Genomic DNA, 20,457 nt, shown 5'->3' with positions numbered 1-20,457 from the left:
ATACATGATTAAATAATAAGTTAACTACCTTTTTAAAGATAAAAAAGACAAAACTTATGTGGGCTTGATGCTTTAAGTTTAAAAATATGTTGTAGCAAGGTTTAGCTGCTTCTAAAGCTAAATGTAGTATTTTCACCAAGCAGATAAAAAAAAAGCCACATTGAAATGATGTTAAATGCTAAATAGGCTGTGAAAAGCTATTAAAACAGCCTTTTCCCAAGCAGATAAAAAGCTCATAAAAATGCTGTTTACATTTTCCTCAGCGTTAGCAAGCAGCAGAAACAAACTGCTTCTTAAACATGTGGTATGGCAGCCTTAACTGAAATTATTGCAGTAATATTGTTGAACAATCTCACTTGTTTTCATAAGGCTCAAAATAACTAACAAACAACTCAATGGCACATATGTTTTGTTCAGGTTTTTTTCTTGGACAATAGCTTTAAGGCAGAAATTAACACCTTATTTGTGCAAACCTGTCCCTACTTGCCAGAACCGCCTTGAGACAGTAACAATTTCCGTGACTGGGGAGATCTTACATGTGTGCAATTCTCTTACAGAAAACGATGCTGGGAAAGGATGCTACAGAAAACAGGAAGGGGGGATGTTACAGAAAACAGGGAGAGCGGGTGAAATGATGCTACAGAAAACAGGGAGGGTGGAGAAAGGCTGCCATCATAAATGGGGGGGGGGGGGGTGTTACAGAAACCAGGGGGGGGGGGGGCGGGGAGGATGCTACAGAAAACATGGGGGAAAAAGGATGCTATCTAACAACTCTGCTGACTTCTCTACAGTACCATTTGTTTTTCACAATTCAAATCTCGTGAATGTTAATTGCCGACATTGCTGAAGGTGCAAATACGCTGTAACCCATTGCAACCAATTACAAGATATGTTTCATCTGTCTAATGCCAGTTAGACAAGAAAATAAAATGTCCATTGGAGCACTGCAAGGATTTTCATACACATTGAAAAGTCAATTTTAATTAAGGGACAAAAGAAGAATTTGCCCTTCATTCAGGAGGATGGGGCCTACCATTAGACTACATAGTAGTAGAGAGTAGATAGGAGAGACTCTACACAATCTTGTATCTCAGCCAGGCAATGTGCATGCACAAGTACACACACACACAGCATGGTCATGGCTGTCATTAGACAGGCACGGGGAGCTTGTGGGCGTCTGAGGGCATGTGGTAAAATTTTGGAGCAATTTGAGCATTCTGAGATGAGTGTCAATGTCATTTTCGGTTTTTATCATTCTCAAAATTAAGAGTAATGTGAGGCCCTTTTGCAGGTTGGTTGTATCAGGGGCAAACCTAGACTATTTTTAGAAGGGGGCGATTTAGCATAGTCACGCCCGTCATTCACACTGATTGGTTGGCCCCGCTCCCTCCTTCACTTTGATAGGACCTCTCAACTGCAATTCAAAGGTACACTATATGGACAAAAGTATTTGGACGCTTGACCATTACACCAACATTATTCAACATGTATTCAAATACATATGCTTTAATATGGAGTTGGTCCCCCCTTTTGCAGCGATAACAGCTTCCACTCCTCTTGGAAGGTGTAACGCTCCGGGCCCGCAAATAGTACCTGTCCTGTTACCTGCATTCCATTCATCTGGAAACTGCCATGTCCCAGCGTCAGACACTCTTCATTTCATTCATTCAGCTATATTCAGATCTGTGCAGGTGCAAGTCTATCTCACTCCAGGGGCTCCTCCCTCGTTCTCATTGGCTAAGCACTATTTAAACCTCCTGGATTCACCTGTCTGATGCCTGTTCTGAACCATCGTTGCTCCAGTTCCTCCTCCACCAAACAGTTGGCATAATGCAGTCAGGCAAGTAACTCTCTCCCGGCATGCGCCAAACCCAGACTCGCCCATCTGACTGCCAAACAGAGACGCGTGATTCATAACTCCACAGAACTTGTTTCCACTGCTCCACAGTCCAGTGTCATTCTGCTTTACACCATTCCATCTGACACTTGGCATTGGTCTTGGTGATGTGAGGCTTGCTTGCTCAGCCATTCCATTAAGCTCCCGCCGTAGTTTTTGTGCTTACATTAATGCCAGTGGAAGTTCGGAACTCTTCATCTATGGAATCAGCAGAGCGTTGGCGACTTTTACGCACCATGCGCCTTAGCAGTCACTGACCCTGCTCTGTGATTTAACATGGTCTTCCGCTTTGTGGCCGAGTTGCTATTGTTCCTAAACGCTTCCACTTTCTAATAATATCACTTACAGCTGACCGTGGAATATCCAGCAGGGATGAATCTCACGTCTCACGAACCGCCTTATGACAAAGGTGGCATCCTGTCACAGTACCATGCTTGAAGTCATTGAGCTCTTCAGAATGACCCATTTTGTATCACAAATGTTTGCAAATGGAGACTGCATAGCTAGGCGCTTGATTTTATACCCCTCTGGCAACGGGTCTGATTAACCATACCAGTTAATTATTGAATTGAGGTGTTTCAAACACTTTTGTCCATATAATGTATATATAGTGCTGTTAGGGGGGATGAATGCCCCGATCGCCCACTTTGGGATCCACCAGTTGTATGAATTACATACTGTGTGCTCAGTGTTCTTTCCTGTGGTCACTTATTGCACAGCTTTCCATAATTCAATGTATCTATAAATTTTCAAACAGGTCCCAACATTCCAGGATCCAGACAAAAAACCAGCAGGTTGTAAATGTGCAATAACAGGTAGAAGATCGGGGAGGGTCACAGCATGCGTTGCTCTATGTACATAGTTCCACCTCGGTGTCCACCGGGCCCAGCGAGATGGTCATCGAGACTAGGGGGGCTCTGCCTGTTTCATTTGTGCAGGCCCCCACATTTTCTGATGGCAGCCATGTGTGTAGCAGTCTGTAATTGTATGACCTTTAGCCCAAAGATTTAGATCTGTATGTATGACTGCAACAGTAAGTAGTAAATATTTGTCACTATACATAGAAATATTCTAAACTTTGCACATTCCACACAGGTGGCAGGACTTTAAGCGCTGAATGCTCCCGATGGGATGTTGGTGGGAGCTTTGTTCAGAAATTGTGGTCACATGCACCGATTTCAATCATTTATACCTTTTTAATCTCATTGCTGCTGTCAGACAGCTTTGTAGCCCTGAGATGCAGGTCTGATGAAGATGTTGGGAATTTTGTAAATTAAGATTGGGACCAGGCTTTGGGTGGTTTTACTAAAACTTCTAAAAGGAAAAGTGGAGGTGTTGCAAGTTTGAGATTGTGTTTGAGGTCTCTTGTGAAGAGATATCAACGTTTAGCGAGTCCTGTTGACTGGGGAAGAGTTTGGCCAACTTGGCTTTTTGTATGAGATCATTCAAAAGAGAGTTTTTAGGAGGAGTTGCCGTATTTAGTGTCTGGTAATATTTAAAGAAAGCATCAGCTATATCTCTAGATATTGTTAGGGGTACATGGGAATCTATTGTTTTGGTTGCTACTATATGGTTTCTACGTCTAAAAGGTTTTGACATATTTACCAACAGTTTGACAGCTCTGTTGCCCCATGTATAGTAATTATTTTTCATGTAAACTATTTTAGATTGGGCTAGTAGAAAGTTTTCTAATGTGAGCTTTGCCTGTTTGCAAGTGGCTAATGTTGTGTCAATGGGGTTGGAAAGGTAAACATTGTATTGGGTTTGCATAGTTTGTGTAAGGGATTGGTGAATGCTTTTAATTTCTCCGATTAGCATATTTGTAATTATATTTCCCCGCATCCCGGCCTTGGAGGTCTTCCAAAACAGCACTGGATTGTGAAAATGGTCAAGATAATCCATCGGTATTTAAAATGTTGTTTAAAGTTTTCCAATGTGTATAGATAGGATGGAAATCGCCAAGTGGAACTTCATTGACCCTCCAAGGGGAGGCGGAGCAATACAAATACCAGGGCATGATCAGATACGAGTATAGATCCAATATCAATCTTAACGATTTCGGTTACCAGGGAGCCTGCTAGCAATATGTAATCAAGCATAAAAATGTAATTATGGACCAGAGTGAAAGGTGAAAGTTTTAGCAGAAGAGTTCAACAGTCCCCATGGATCCAAGAGGCCATGAGTTACTTTTAAGGTGGCAATCTGGGTCCATAATTAAGATCAGGTATTTTGGGGGATAGAGCTTTTATCAAGAAAGGGATCATCAACCACATCAAAATCCCCCCTATTATTAGGTGTGGTGTATCCCTAGATGCGAGGAGTTGGGATATAAAGTTGAAAAATTCATTTTTATTGGCTTTCCAGGAGTAGATGTTTAAAATCATATATCTCTAGTCGCAGATATGAACGTCTAGCAATATATATCTACCATTTGGATCGATGATCCTATCGGCAGGCCCGGCGCTCCCATTAGGCAAGGTTAGGCACTTGACTAGGGCGCCGGGCTCTGGAGGGCGCCACAGTATTCTAAAATACTTTAAAACTGTGCGGCGACCGCTGACCATACCTGTCACGGCCGCCGAACAGCATTCAGATGGACGGGGAGGGGGGGGGGGGGGGGGGGGGGAGAGGCTATTTTGTCACCACCGCCGCTTCTCTGCTCCGTCTCCTCCCCTCCACTTACTAGTGTCAGTGAGTGGAGGGGAGGAGACGGAGCAGAGAGGCGGCGGTGGCGAGACAAGGTAAGGAGAGGAGGGAGGAGGGAGGAGGGAGGAGGGAGGAGGGAGGAGGGAGGAGGGAGGAGGGAGGAGGGAGGAGGTCGGCGATTTTTGCGGGGGGGTGCCGCTTTTTTAAAAATGCCTAGGGCGCCGTGGACCCTAGCACCGGCCCTGCCTATCGGAATATGGTGTAGGGTACGTTCTTCCAGAACAGCACGGCCACTCCCCTGGATTTGTTTTTATATGGAACCGATATGCATTCAATGATCCATTTGTGTTTAAGGCTAGAGTCATCTCCCAATATACATTATCATTTTAATAAAGATTATCTCCCTCCCCTAGATAGATAGATACTTAAGATACCTACATAAATACATTTTTGTAAAGAACATTAGTATGTTTTCAAATGTCCCTTTCTTACACCAATTGACCTATCACTGTATGGTTACAGGGAAACAGCAGACATGGATCATTACTCCACCATTGCACAATATATTGCAAACACATCTACAACACTTGCATATGGACTTGGACTTAGGAGGTGTTTAAAAATGGCATGTCTTTAATGTAATGTAATTTGTCAATTAAACTGAATGTAATCACACATTTAACCATTATACTGACACATCCCTATTACATAGCGGCCTTGTACTTTGTACTATGAAGTGTATTACATGACACATTAATATCTAGAATACTTTCTCATTCTTCTACACTTGGGTATATCTACATGGGCCAGATAAAACTCTAATCATATGTACTGATTTGTAATTGTGACCTTACTCTTGGCAATGTTCCTCCAAATTTCCCCAAGGAGCTGTGTCTGTCTCCTGCGCAACAGAGAGCCTGCTGCCCACTCTGCACCGCAATATTTTGCAGCCGTATAGGCTGCATTTTTGTCCACATTGCGGATGGACTGGTGGGCAGGCCCCAAACAATTGTCTATGACCTTTGTGAGGGCCCTCAGCTCCATCCTGGAGAAACTTGTATCCCGCATATTTGTAAGTGAATGAGACTTTTCATCATTCTACATTGGTTCACAGGACACATGTGGGTTAGGTACGTAAGTCACGGTTCCCTTTCAAGACCATATGTAAAATGACGGATACATGCTTGTCCATAATGTAATACCTGTCATATCACGTTTGATTATAATTGTGGGTCGTACCAACACAATAAGGGAAGTTTCCACACTTGGACGTTCCCAAGCAACAAATTGTGTGAAAATACATCTCTGCAGACGTTATGTAAAGCTGAAGAGGTGAATTGTACCCTGCCATTCTGTGATCCAGTATCCATTTTGGTATTGTGCTGTAAAGATTTCCTTGGAAAATGCAAGTATGTCTCATTCCGATGAAGAGACGTCTAGGCCTAGCCAACCATCTGCTAAACGTTACTGGCCATAATATAGTTATCAGAGGTTGAGGTGGAGCTTATGGCAGGTTCACTGCACCACACTACCCAGGAGCTACCTGCCGCTGAGAAGCACCACATCTAGGAGGTATCCCTGAGCTGGTCAATGCTGTGGCTCCTATTCACAGATCTGTCACTGAGTCCAACAAGAGGTAAGTACAGTAAAATGTGTAACTAATATATTATGCTCAAAATACATTATAAAAATGTCCACCTTCTTGCCCTATTGTCAACATATAAATGTTGTGCAAGGCATGTGAAGTTTTAACAAACAAAAAACATGTAGCTACATTAAGTAACAATTCCACGGTGACCTCTTTCATTTCTTTCAATATGTTTATGGGTGTGTAGCCAGGACCACCATCAAGCGGGTACATGGAGTCTGCCAGTAAGAGGCCCACAGACTGCAGGATGGCCGCTGTCTCCCCCTGATCCCAGCGGGAGCCAGCTTCTCTTCATGTCCATCCACAGTACTGACAGCGGGGCAGGGCCAAAACCACCATTTGGCAAATGCAAACGGTGCTGGCCTATGGGGGGGCGGCACTGCAGCCGAGGAGAATGAGACATTAGACATTATTATTTAAATAAATGCGGGTGGTGCGATCACAAAACTACAGAAAATGGAAGATAGTGAAAGCATGCTACAGAGAATGGGGAAGGGAGGGGGGTGAGGAAGGATGCTACAGGAAACAGGGGGGGATGCTACAGATACTTATCTAGCTCCTAAAAAAAAAAAGCTAACACTGCCAATACATTTAGGGGCATATTCAATTGTTGGCGTTTCCCGCAGCGTTAAAAATATTACCCTTATTATGGTAATTCTACGCCGGATTTCTCTCCCTGAGCTGCGAGCTGAAAACCAGTGTTAAAGGTACCATAATAACGATAATTACGCATACTATTACCGTAATAGTGCGCAATTGCGGTAATAGTGTGCATGCCGCGTTACTTTTCTGAGTAACACCAACAATTGAATATGCCCCTTAAAGGAAAAGATAATGTGAAGCAGCATCAGTAAATGACATAGTAAATTACAACTAAGAGGTTTTGTTTTTTCAACTTTTTATTTGCTTTTTTTTTTCAGAACAAACAACAAAATTATGTCACAATGGAATAGAGAATACTACATACAAAAAATAAATTGTGAATACACAATACTTAAATACGGTCTGCATATTATTCTCTTCCTTTTAAAATCACAAAACAACCTAACACAACAAAATAAGACATTAAAAATAAAATAAATTGGAATAACACAGAGTAACTTATGTAAAAAAAACAAAAAAACCATATGCTCAATAGATCACATTTAATAGTTTACAGAGCTAGTCTTAGGAGTTATCAAGAAGGTTCATTGATTCACCGATGGAAGGAGAAGTTGGAGAGGCTAAAGTGAAAAACCATGGTCATACATGGTCAAATGTGGTCAAAAGGGGTTAATATAATCAATAGATCAAATGTCCCTTGTTTGTTTTTGTTTTAGGTTTTCACTTGCAAATAGAGAAAAGTCCTATCTCCAGTGAGGATGTCTAAATTTACATTCCACTTACCGGTATTTGTTTGTATAGATGCCAATCAGTGTATTTAAATACCTTCATAATACGGTGTTGGGTTTCACAGGTTAACGTTTCTATATATGATCCTCAATTGGAATAATATTTAATGACCCCTTTCCGATATCTTGAGAGGTTTTTAATGTGTGCAAGTGGTATAACTAAGCAGAGCCGTAAAGTAAAATATAAGTCCTCGGGGCGAGAAGAAAAACCGCCTCCCCTAGCCTACAATTTTAACCAATTTAAGCTAAAACATTCATAAACAGCCCCCATTAATCTTTGCGCCCTGCGTGGTCGCCCCTCCTACTCAGCCCTAGTTACGGCCCGGTCACTAAGACAAAGCAATTTTAAATAAATTGCAAAAAAGGTCTATTCACTACAGTACACATCAGAATATTTCCACATGAAGCCCTCTCATCGACTGCTGACGTGTCATGAGCAGAAAGGAGCTCCAAACTAAGCAGAGGTGACAGATATTTTTAAAGAAACAATGGGTTGAAACATAAGACTGTTATTGTCAATTGAAAAACACAGCATGAGATTGTTTGTTACAGTTTCTGACTGTAAAGAGATATTCACATTCCATAATATGTTTCTGACCTTAGAGTCACTGTTCTGGCTTCACACAGTCAATGTATGAACTGTCCCTTATTCTATGATAATAACATAGCAATGTTCAAACATTTCTACAATGACAAGGAGTACATTAAATATTTACCAATGGAGAACAAGCATCACTTTACTGAAAACGCAGTGAGACAGGACAAATGTCAAGGAAATTAAACACTGTCTACCAGTCTACTCTTTTTGTATTAAGAAAAGTTGTCAGACGAGATGTGCAAGCTAAGCTGGCCTTCATCTGCCAGAATTCAATTTAATCTTGCATGACCTATGCTTCATATAGTGGTGCTGTGGCCACCCCAATGTTCAGGTGGACAGGAGACTCCCTGCATTACTTGTAGCTGCTGCTTTCACAGCTGCACTACCACCTACGTAAAATATTTTACTAAGGTGCCCTACACCTCTCAAGCAGAAGCACCAGGAACTGCTACATGTAATCCTTTTTCTTAGGGTTGTAAGAGGGGCGGAAGAGCTGTGGGAAACCACGGCTGCACAGTGCACCCACTTGGGCTCGGGGGAGGGGTACCTTCGTAAAATCTTTTACTAGGCGGTAGCGCACACATTAACAATCTTACACCCTAAGGCTAAAACAATCTGTAGCCAAACACTGTTTACCTGGTCATCTGTGTGTAACTCAAGGTATCAAGACACCATAAGAGCAACAAAACTATTATAATCTCTACATAGATCATATGTTACCCCACTCCCCAGTCTCTTTCTTGGTTAGATCCTTTCCCCTTTAATTTATAAATAAATATTAAGAACTGATGTAAATGAGTCCCAAGAATAAAATTGGAAGTAATTGAGACTACCATTAGAAAAGCATTCAGGTCTAAAATATATGTGTTGTATAAAATGACTATTCCATGTGAAATAAACAGTGTACATAACACAGAACAAGAAGGCTCTGTGCAACAGAGATGTTCATTAGTGTAAACACGATGTACAAAACATGATTGTTAGAACAAGTGGTCATAGTCTGTACCTATTCAAAGCCATCAAAAAAGGTCAACATGAAAAGCAATTGTGCAAATTGAAGAGAGCCATGCTAATATTTGTTTTAAAGAATTTACAGATCTAGAATTTGTTTTAATTAAGCTCACAAATGTAAACAATGCCCAAAATGTGGCAGTGGAGAAAGTAAGTGACTAGTTTTGCAACAATTGTATTCTCCCTTTAATTTTGCGATGTATTTATTTTTGTCCACTCCATGAACCCGCCCCACACAGCTTTGTGTGCTCATGTAAAGGAGATGTAGAATTTCTGAAATGTAAATATTCATAGATATGTATGTAAACTTATAGTTTCAAAGACTTCATAATTGACCCTTGGCCCTACATTACTTCACTGAGATGCACCATAGATTTGTTTCATCCAAGAATAGCAATGTCAATATGATATAATATTTTAGAGGCAGTCTCCATTTTACTCCTGGAACTTGTTTATATTTAGACCAAACAGTAGGTAAACCTATATAATTAATAATTGTGAACATTTTGAAAAGTAACCAATCACTTTTTAATCTCATCTCTTGGCCCAGGGTTTCATAAACCCAGTCCTCAGGGCTCCCCAACAGTGCAGGTTTTCTGGATCACATGTGACATAATTAGGACCACCTGTGGATCTGTTACAATGTGTCAGTCAGTAATGAATACACCTGTGCTCCAGCAAGGAGATATGGAAAACATGCACTGTTAGGGAGCCCTGAGGACTGGGTTTGGGAAACCCTGTCTTGGCCTCTCCCAGTGTACTGTTTCTCCTATCCCTCATAATGACTACTCCCAACTTGTCCAATATCTGAATTTTTGTTGATTTTTAAACTCTCCTTCCCCGGTTTCAGGCCATCACTCCAGCTACTCTTTCTTCTCAGCATCAACAATGACCTCAGCTGTGGTACAGTAAAGAAATGCACTGCAACAAAATCTGTTCCTCAAAGTAGAACGTCACTGACGAAAGTCTAGAACCTCATGACTTCTTCAAATATACTGCTATCTACCACTCCTACCAAAATGTTCTGAACACAGATCAACTAATATACTTCCAGTCTCTCACCTCTGCTAATCCCAAACACCAAATACATTTAAATCTCTTCTCAACACTTCCACAAGAACCCCTCCAGCCATCATCAATGCCAAAGATTTTGATTCCTACTTCAAAGACACAATTGACAAGTTCTGATATGAAATGATAACCACTTCTCCAAACAACAACCTGGTCACCTCCTTTCCTGCACCCTCTGGCACCTTCTCTCCTGATGGTCCCACAAGTATCATCTTCTACTCTTCCCACTCCATTACCTGTCCATTTAACCCTAACCCTGACAAATAAGTCTAACACTGTCTCCTGTGCTCATCTCAACCTGAACTAACAACTGTAATCTCTTCCTTTATACTGGTGCCTTTACATCATTATTCAGGCATGTAGTTCTTACTTATATTATGAAAAAAAGGCAAATTATGACCCAAGTATCTCCACTGACCTCCTCAAAACATTCACAACATTGCTTGTTACCACATTCAACATTATAGCTACAGACCATAACCCATTGTTTACTGATACAATTGCAATTGGGAAATCGCGTGTGGCTGAAAGAGTAGAAAATATTTTTAATCTTTATGGTGATTATCGGTACAACTAATTACGGTTTTCATATTGAATATGCATTCAATGATTTAGCAAAGCTCCTTGAACAGCAACAAACATTTGAGCAGTAGAGAACAATTTTGGAGAACTATTCTAATAAATTGTATAACACCTAGAGGTTTGATGATATTTAAAACAACCAGCTCATGGTCATAATGAACATGTGTTTTTATGAAAGAGTGGAACTATGTCTTTGATGAATGTTCAATCAATTTAATGAAAGGGACTATTAAAACAAAGCAACACAGCACTTAAAAATAAATAAAAGAAAATGCAAGCCTTATATATACTGTCATGTTTCCCAACCTGTAGGACCCTCCTTAGTATACAGTTCAATATTACAGATGAGGAGATTACCAAGATAACGAAAGGGAAAAAAAAATGCAACGAGAGGGTAAAAACTTTAGCTGTGGGGACTGGCTTTGTTAGTATCATCAAAATAAGAAAAATCATCATGCTAGATCTATGTCTTAGGTATAAAATGAGAAGAAGGAGGACATGGATATGTCAGTTATACCCTGACTAAATCATTCACCTTTAAATCTACCTACTGACAGATTTTGAAATCCAAAGAACTATGGAGAACTGCCATGTCAGTTACTACTTTCAGTACTAGTACTGAAAGATTATCCAATAAGGAATATCCTGTCACTGACCTTTTTGAAGGAAATCACTACTAATGTAGTTCCAATCACTTTTACCTGTGAGACACACGATAAATATGACACTTTAGCTACTATAGCTAACTCTACCAGTATCATCATCATTATCCTCAGCTATTTATATAGCGCCACTAATTCCACAGCGCTGTACAGAGAACTCGCTCACACTTGTGGTAATGGATTCAGCACTATAATACAACATTGTGTTATTAACACTACAGGCGAATATATTTTGTGTTCTTGTAAGTTTATTCACATAAGAAAAACACATGGATTTAATCAGTTGAAAACATTTAAGAAGAAAAATTCAAGTTTAAAGCTCAAGTTTTGATTTAATGTTTAAACGGTATCACACTATGTTATATTTGTTTGTTTTTTATATTATGCATCATTTATCTCACTATATGGAGAAAAGAGTCTGAACAATCTCACTGAGGATTTTATCATCAGAAAATATAAGTATATTTCTATTGTTTTTCATATGCTGTTGTATGATTACAAGATATATACATATATATGTGAATACTCCAGATTGCGCTGATATACTCCTATCCAATATACATCATTATAAAGGAAGCTGATAAGGGGGTGGGTTTGTTATTAAGTTTAAGGATTATTGAATATTAGAACATTTAATTTACCACTGGATAGCAATCCCTTGAACTAATAGAATGTGTTACTTTAATCTATTTTAGATTTGGCTCTAATAGACAATGTTATAACTAAACAAACATTTAAATTTTATGTGTATAAAAACTTTGCATTTCTATATTTCACATAATGTCAGATTCATAAAAATCTAGAAAGGTCGTCCGATTATTAACTCTTTACTCATTAACGCTTTATCTGATAATTTGTCTAAATATTTTCTTAATGCGTCCAGTATTAGAATGATGGTCCTTTGCCAAGGGTTCAACAGATGTTATTAATGTTATTTAAACAATGTAATTGGAGAATAATATAATTCTGGCCAGCTGTAATATTAAATCATTATATGATGTCTTTAAGCGTAATTGCTTGTGGTGTGCCCTGTGATTTCTTGGAAAATTCATCTTCATTACCATCATAATCTTAGATTATTTATAACGCGCCACAAAATCCAAATCAACAAAATATAATATATAATATATAACAATACACAGATAAGTAAGGGCAAGGGAAAGAATAGAATCAGTACAAATCAATAAAAGAAGAGACACTCTGAGAAGGCAACTACATTAGAAGACCAAAGGAACAAAGGAAACCTTACCAAGAGGACAAAGGGATATAGGTAAAAGGGGCCAAACTTGGGAGAGCAAACATTCAAAGGAGGGTGTGGGAGGTAGGGAAGTTAACGGAGACAACAGGGTGTAGGGAAGCAAGAGGAAGAGGTAGGCAGAGCGAGAGGAGGGATTGACTGGGATTTGGCAGGGTAGCAAATGGAGATAATAAAGGTGGAGGGAAAGGAGTGGAAAAGGCAGAAGGAGCATAGGAGCACAACGAGGAAATTGTCTTAGGATAGGGCCTGGTAGGCAAGCATAAAAAGCTGTGTTTTGAGGGAGCACTAGAAAGCCTCAAGGTTGGGGGCGAGTCAGGCTGGGCAGGGAGTTCCAAAGGTAGGGACAGCGCGGGGCAATGTCCTGAAGGCGGAAGTGTGAGGTGGTAATAGGAGAGGAGGAGAGGTGAAGGTCATTGATAGAACGTAGTGGGCAAATAGGGAGTATTTCTTGACAAGTTCAGAGACATAAGAGGGGAAGGCGTTAAAGAGGGCTTTATAGGTAAGAGTAAGCAACGTGAATTGTATTCTGGAGGGAATGGAGAGCTTTGCATAGAGACACAGCAGATAAGAAAGCGTTGGGAGAGAAGGATTAATTGGGACTCTGCATTCAGGACACATTGCAAGGGGAACAGATGTTTGACAGACAGGCCAGAGAGAAGATTGCAATAATCAATGCAGGAGATGGCAAGAATGTGGATGATGGTCTTGGTGGCATCTAGGGAGAGGTAAGGGAAAATCTTCCAAATGTTGCAACAGAACTGAGCATGGGACTGGACTTGGGCAAAGAAATTGCGGGCAGCAATAGGGAACAGGTCAGAAGGGGAGATCATCAACCTTAAGGGACATAGGAATAAGGAATGTGAAAGCGGGCAGTGGAAAGATAATAAGCTTAGGTTTGGATATATTGAGCTTAATGTAGCATCATCCAAGAGGAGATGGCAGAGAAGCAGTAGGACACACAAGAGAGGAGAGAGAGAGTAGTCAGGGGAGGAAAGGTAGATTAGAGTCAACACTATAGTGGTGATATTGGAGGCCAAAGGAGCAGATTAGTGGAGGTGTAAAAAGTAATGCAGGCACCAGAGGAAGAGACACAAAGGAATGATCAGAGACATTGGAGATAAACTAGAAAAGGACAGTGGTGGGAAGGCATAGGGAGAGAAGAGTGTCAAGAAGGAGAGAATGGTCAACTGTGTTGAAAGTGGCAGAGAGGTCAATGAGCAGGGTGGCCCTTCTACTTGGCCAAGAGTAGATCATTAGCCAGCCTAATAAGGGCAGTCTCTGAAGCCTGATATTATGGGGTCAAGTAGAGTGTGAATAGGTAGAAAATGTGTTAAACAGTTGTAGAGTAGCCATTCGATAAGTTTGTAAAGGGATGTGATAAGGAACATAGGGCGTTAGCTGGAGAGAGAGGCAAGTTTGAGAAATGGATTCCTGACAATGGGAGTGATGAACGTGTGTTTGAAGGCAGAAAGGAAGATTTGGGTGGTGAGGGAGAGTGGAGAGCGTTGAGCAGGGGAAGAGGAGGGGGCAGAGAAGGGAGAAGATGGTGGAAAAAAAGGAGCTGAGGGGTTGCTGGACTTAGAGGAGATAACCATTTTGAAGCTGGACTGTTTTGGCAGGAGAGGGCTGCGCAATTGGGGACAGTATGAATTAGGAATAGATAAAGTCTGCATCTGAGAAGGATTTTTCTCAGAGGTTCTCAGCAGAATGGGAGCCCCTTTGAAGGTAGCCAGTGAGCTTGGAGTGCCAAATTAGGGGTTTAAAAATTACACCGACATACGGCGGTGAGGGCAGGAAGGTTGAAGGAATTAGGGAGGGAAAGGTCATGGAAGGGAGAAAACTTGTTACAGGCGGATCTGGCACTTCAGAGTGAACGGAAAAAGGGGAGGAACTTAAGAGGAAGGATAGGGGTAATGTTGTAAGGTTTGAAGGAGTGTAGAGAGAGGGGAGGATAGTGGCGGAAGGTGTACAGTGGGTGGATGTTGTGAGAGAGACAGGGGATACAGGATCAGAGGTGGGTACATGGTTATGGTAGGAAGAAGGCAGTACTAAGTGATACCAGGGGGGGAGGGGCGGTGGATGGAGTGTAAGAAATGTTGAGAGAGAAAGGGAAAATAGGTAGGGAGAAGGTACATGTAGATAATGTCTGATGGAAGTGAACTAGGGGGAAGGAAAAGGAGAGAACAGAAATCTTATGGGAGTAACTGTAGGGTATAACTATAGATGGAAGTTAGGCAGAAAGACGTAGGGTGGTGAATAGAAGACACAACTGTTAGATAGGTAGGAAGCTGAAGAGAAATGAGTGTAAAGCATAATAGTAAAAAGGGAATACAGTATATGTAGAAAACAAACTATAAGAGACATCGGAGAGGAATGTTGACAGGAACACAGAAATGCTGGGTCTGGTGAAGATAACTGGAGCGTAGGTGGATATTGTCAGTTGAGGAAAAATGTAGAAGTCAATGGAGGGTGACATGGGTAAAAGTGAAAAGGAAATGGGTTGGATTATTCTTTACCAGATAAACAAATACATTTTCTGTTAGCATATACTAAATTTACAATGGAAGGTAATTATTTTAAATATGATGACCGTTTTTACAGGCAACAAGTGGGTATTGTGATGGGTAGCTTGGCAGTGCAGAGTTTGGCCAATCTAATGCTTGGTTATTGGAAAAAGCAATACATTTGGAAGACTATATTTTCAGCTTCAATATATTTTTGGATTGTGTATATTGATTAAGTGTTAATTTTATGGAAAGGTGATAAGTGCAATTTACAACAATACCTATGACCTACCCTTCAGTTTTGTAGCCAACTGGTTTTTTTTAACTCGGTTTAGGTGTGAATAACAGTGAATAGATTCTACACCAGCAGTCACTTAAAGCAATAGATAATACGTATATCCCTACCAATAGTGGACATAATTAAAAAGGCTTATAGATGTTCCCAAAACCCAGTTACAAAGTATTAAGAGGAATTGTACTTATACTGAAGACTGCAATATATGAACTATTTTTATTATGAAAAGATTAATTTAAGGGTTGTATTTACGGCTTTTTGATATCTGTTATAGATAAATATAAAAACTGCTCCATAATATTAAAGACCACTCTAAAAATGATCTTATAGGCTTCATTTATTTATTTTCTACCAGATACAGGAGAAAGTGCTGCATAACCATATCCATCTATCTCTCACTATATATTATAAATATATAGGACAAAAGTTACTTAACCCATTAACACGGCGGGTAGGACTGAGCTCTATTCCCATCAAGCTTTTACAAGAGAAAACAAAAGAAAAATGGAGATGAAAGTCGTCCAGAAATAGTTCCACAGAACCCTGTGCAGCATATACGCCGATCACCCACAACATTAAAATCACTAAAAAGTGAAGTGGATAACAAGATGTTACAATGGTACCTGTCAAGTGGTGGGATATATTAGGAAGCAAATGAACAGTCAGTTCTTGAAGTTGAAGTGTTGGAAGCAGGAAAGATGGGCAAACATAAGGATCTGAGCGACTTCGACAGCATCAGAGCATCTCCAAAACGGCAGGACTTGTGGGGTGTTCCGGGTATGCATTGGTTAGTACCTATCAAAAGTGGTCCAAAGAAGGACAACTGGTGAAGGTGGCGACAGGGTCATGGGTGCCCAAGGCTCATTGATGCGTGTGGGGAGCAAAGGCTAACCTGTATGATCCAATCCCACAGAAGAGCTACTGTAGCACAAATTGCCTAAAAAGTTAAAGCTGGCTATGAATGAAAGGTGTCAGAACACACCGAGCATCACAGCTTGCTGTATATGTGGCTGCATAGCCACAGACTGGTCAGAGTGCCATGCTAACCCCTGTCTACCGCTGAAAGCACCTACAATGGGCACGTGAACACCAGAATTGGGCCATGGAGCAATGGGAGGCCTGGTGCGTGTGCGTCATTTATCTGAGGAAGAGATGGCACCAGGATGCACTATGGGAAGAAGGCAAGCAGGTGGAGGCAGTGATGCTCTGAGCAATGTTCTGCTGGGAAACCTTGGGTCCTGACATTCATGTGTATGTTACTTTGACATGTTCTACCAACCTAAACATTGTTGCAGACTAAGTACAGCCCTTCATGGCAACAATATTCCCTGATGGCAGTGGCCTCTTTCAGCAGGATAATGCCCTCTCTCACATTGCAAAAAATGTTCAGGAATGGTTTTAAGAACATGACAAAAGAGTTCAAGGTGTTGACTTTGCCTCCAAATTCCCCAGATCTCAATCTGATCGAGCATCTGTGGGATGTGCTGAAAAAACAAGTCTGAGCCATGGAGTCATACACATCGCAACTTTCAGGACTTAAAGGACCTGCTGCTAATGTCTTAGTCCCAGATACCACAGGACACCTTCAGAGGTCTTGTAGAGTCCATGCCCCAATGGATCAGAGCTGTTTTGGTGGCACAAGGGGGACCTACACAATATTAGGCAGGTGGTTTTAATATTGTGACTGATCAGTGAAAAGTATACACTGTATATACCACAACGGCTAATGCCCAATGCTCCCGGATTTCCTATTATAATACTGAGACCTACTGGTCCACGACCCAAACTAACTCTCTAGTTAAAAGAAGAGCACCTGTTTTTGCTGTAAAGTAGTGTCAAAATTAAAATGAATTAAAATATATCCTGAATGATTTATTCTGACCTACTGAGAGATAAACATAAAATATTTTTTTGTAATGAAACCACACCCTCACTGCTAGCTTATATAATTGCAAACTAAACTACACATTGTGTATAAAAAAAAAAAAAATTGAAGATATAGGGGAGCACATATATATTTCTGAAGCTGCATTGCCTGCATAAAATAGTAATGAAAACATTAGTGAGAAAGTATATCTTTAACTATTTGTATCTAACAGTCTATAGAACTCTAAACATTAAACAATTGCTAAGACTGATACAGAAATAAAACTTCGCAGATCGCAAAACACAAATAAGATACTAACATGTGTTTGGCCAGGAAACTACAACTACCTCTGATAAGGGGTTACATTGCCCAGTATCACAGTACAGTGTAAGTTGCGGTCACTGGGTCTGCAGAACGCATTAGGCAGATGTGGTTTAGCTCAGCACTGTGCTCAGGTAACACGTGGAAAGGTCACCTACCGTTATCCGCCTCGCTGTCCATTGTCCCCTGGTCCCTGTGTGACATGGGGATGTTCTGCCCGGGGTCCATGACTATCCCGGACTTGTCTGAGACCGAGCAGGACAGTCCAGGGCTCCTCCCATGCCCCGCCCACCACCCCTCCTCGCGAGGCAGTTGCTATAGCAGCCCGGGAGCAGGGTCTTCCCTTCCGGTAGAAGCTAGCCGGCTGTGTGGTCCGATTGGTTGGTTGGGGTATGAGGGGCGTGTCTTACGCCAGGTGTTTCACTCCTTAGTCAGCAGCATACAGTAAGTGGCAGGTTGTGCAAGAGGGTGGTGCGTCCGCTCACATGGCTGTGCCTGGGGGGTGATACACTGATGTACACAGTAACTTCCCCGTCATTCAAAGCATTGTAGTATCCTGTTCTATATATTCATATAGAATGCTCTGTAACCTGCGCAGTACAGTATATACCTAGAAACCGCAGCTACCAGCTAAATCACCGGTGTGCATAGGTAATACATTAAAGTAATACACCTTGTAAGATCTGTGCTCTATATGTTAAAAGAATACACACTGTAAGCTCTCTGATTAGGTAACCTGCTACATACACCAAGGGCCTGATTCATTAAGGATCTTAAATGAAGCGGTATCTTATTGCAGTCTCCTTGACAAAACCATGTTACAATGCAAGGGGTGCAAACTAGTTTTCTGTTTTGCACATAAGATAAATACTGACTGTTTTTTCATGTAGCACACAAAAAACTTGATAGCTTATTTGTACACTGAAATTTAAAGTTGATATGTGTGTGCTACATGAAAAAACAGTCAGTATTTAACTTATGTGCAAAACAGAAAACTAGTTTGCACCTCTTGCATTGTAACATGGTTTTGTCCAGGAGACTGAAATAAGATACCTCTTCATTTAAGATCCTTAATGAATCAGGCCCCAAATAAATGCACCTTGTAACTTATCTCCCCGGGGAAATTAGCTCCACATGTAAAATGAATACACCTTATAACTGCTGTACCTAGGGATATTGGCGCCACATAATGCTTTAATGCACTCAGTAGCCACCGTGCGTATGTACATACATTGACCCTTTCACCGTCTGAGGTCTGTTTATATTTCGCACTTCGATAGTTCAAATAAAATGAGCTTGAATGTGTTAATGTGTTTGCACAAAGAAAAAGAAACATAGTTTGGGTTAGGCTCTATGGCACTCAGGGCAGTAAGGTGTTATTGGTCATTGAGAGGATTGAATCGGGGAGCTTAGACAGGTATCAAAAACGTAGAATGGTAGCAGTCAGATTCATTGTAGTGAGGAAAAAAGTATTTCAGAGAGAGGCAACCTGTGACTTTCAGCTGTCGTTAATGTTAAAGAGGGGCTACCTCTAAGTTGAGGTCTTCCATACTAAACTAGAGACACCATTTTTTGATTGACCTAGCTTAGTGCACCGGGGCAGTGTCATGCTGAAACAGGAAAGGGCCTTCCCCCAAAACCGTTGCCGCAAAGTTGAAAGCCCACATCTCTACAATGTCTATGCAGTAGCATTAAAATTTGCCTTTACTGGAACTAAGGGGCTAAGGCCAAACCATGGAAAGCAGCCCAGACCATTATTCCTCCTCAATCAAACATGACAATTGTCAGTATGCATTTAGATAGGGAGCGTTCTCCTGGCATCCGCCAAACCCAGATTCATCCATCAGGCTGCCAGATAGTGAAGCATATTTCTTAACTCTAGAGAACGAGTTTTCCGTGCTACAGAGTACAATGGCGGTCTGCTTTACACCACTCCAGACGAGGTTTAGCATTGCGCATGGCGATCTGAAGCTTGTGTGCGACTGTACGGCCATGGAAACCAAATCCATGAACCTCCCAACTAAAAGTTATTGTGCTGACGTTGCTCCAGAGGCAATTTGGAATCCTGTAGTGAGAGATGCAACCGAGAACAGACAATTTTTACACACTATACGCTTCAGCACTTGTGGTTGCGTTTTGTGAACACGTCTGGCCTATCACTTCGCAGCTGAGCTGCTGTTACTCCTAGATGTTTTCCACTTCACAATAACAGCACTTACAGTTGACCATGCAGGGTAGCAGGGCAGACATCTGATAAACTGACTTGTTGGAAAGGTGACATCCTATGACAGTGCCACGTTGAAAGTCTCTGAGCTTCTCAGTATGACCCGTTCTACTGCTAATGTTTGACACGCCTCCCTCTTATTCTAGCAAAGGAAAGGGGTGCAGTATATCAAGTAAAAAAAAGTTTTCAAAAATGTATTTATTAAAAAATAAAACATATTTTGTTTGGGGAAAGTTAACTGGAAGGTCCATGGACAAACTGATGCATGTGCTCCTGTCGGTTGTAGAATCTGATGGTATAACAGTTATATTCTTGGCGAGGATGCATCTTAGGTTTGGTAGTTATAGTGAAAGAATTAAAAACCAGCTATAATCAGTGCTCAGTATATTAACATAATATACTTAGTAAATGCTTTGCCAAGTGGTATCCTGCTATATACATTAAAGGGGGACCTAATACAAGATGTATACAAGGAACTCACT

At 41.0% G+C, this 20,457-nt stretch overlaps 1 protein-coding gene across 1 annotated transcript in view; it reads right to left on the bottom strand.

The window, feature by feature from the left end:
• The window catches only part of TMC7 (transmembrane channel like 7), a 42,237-nt gene extending 24,191 nt beyond the window's left edge, over window positions 1-18,046 (bottom strand). Inside the window, exon 1 of the mRNA XM_075179739.1 lies at window positions 17,910-18,046. Within this exon, the coding sequence (XP_075035840.1) occupies window positions 17,910-17,979 (70 nt within the window). The 5' untranslated portion in view covers window positions 17,980-18,046. The remainder of the gene's footprint in view (window positions 1-17,909) is intronic.
• Window positions 18,047-20,457: the final 2,411 nt, after the last annotated feature.

This window comes from Mixophyes fleayi, chromosome 7 (assembly GCF_038048845.1).
Source record: "Mixophyes fleayi isolate aMixFle1 chromosome 7, aMixFle1.hap1, whole genome shotgun sequence".
NCBI lineage: Eukaryota > Metazoa > Chordata > Amphibia > Anura > Limnodynastidae > Mixophyes > Mixophyes fleayi.
The sequence above is the reverse complement of the archived record's forward strand: the minus strand, read 5'-3'. Positions and strand labels throughout refer to the sequence as shown.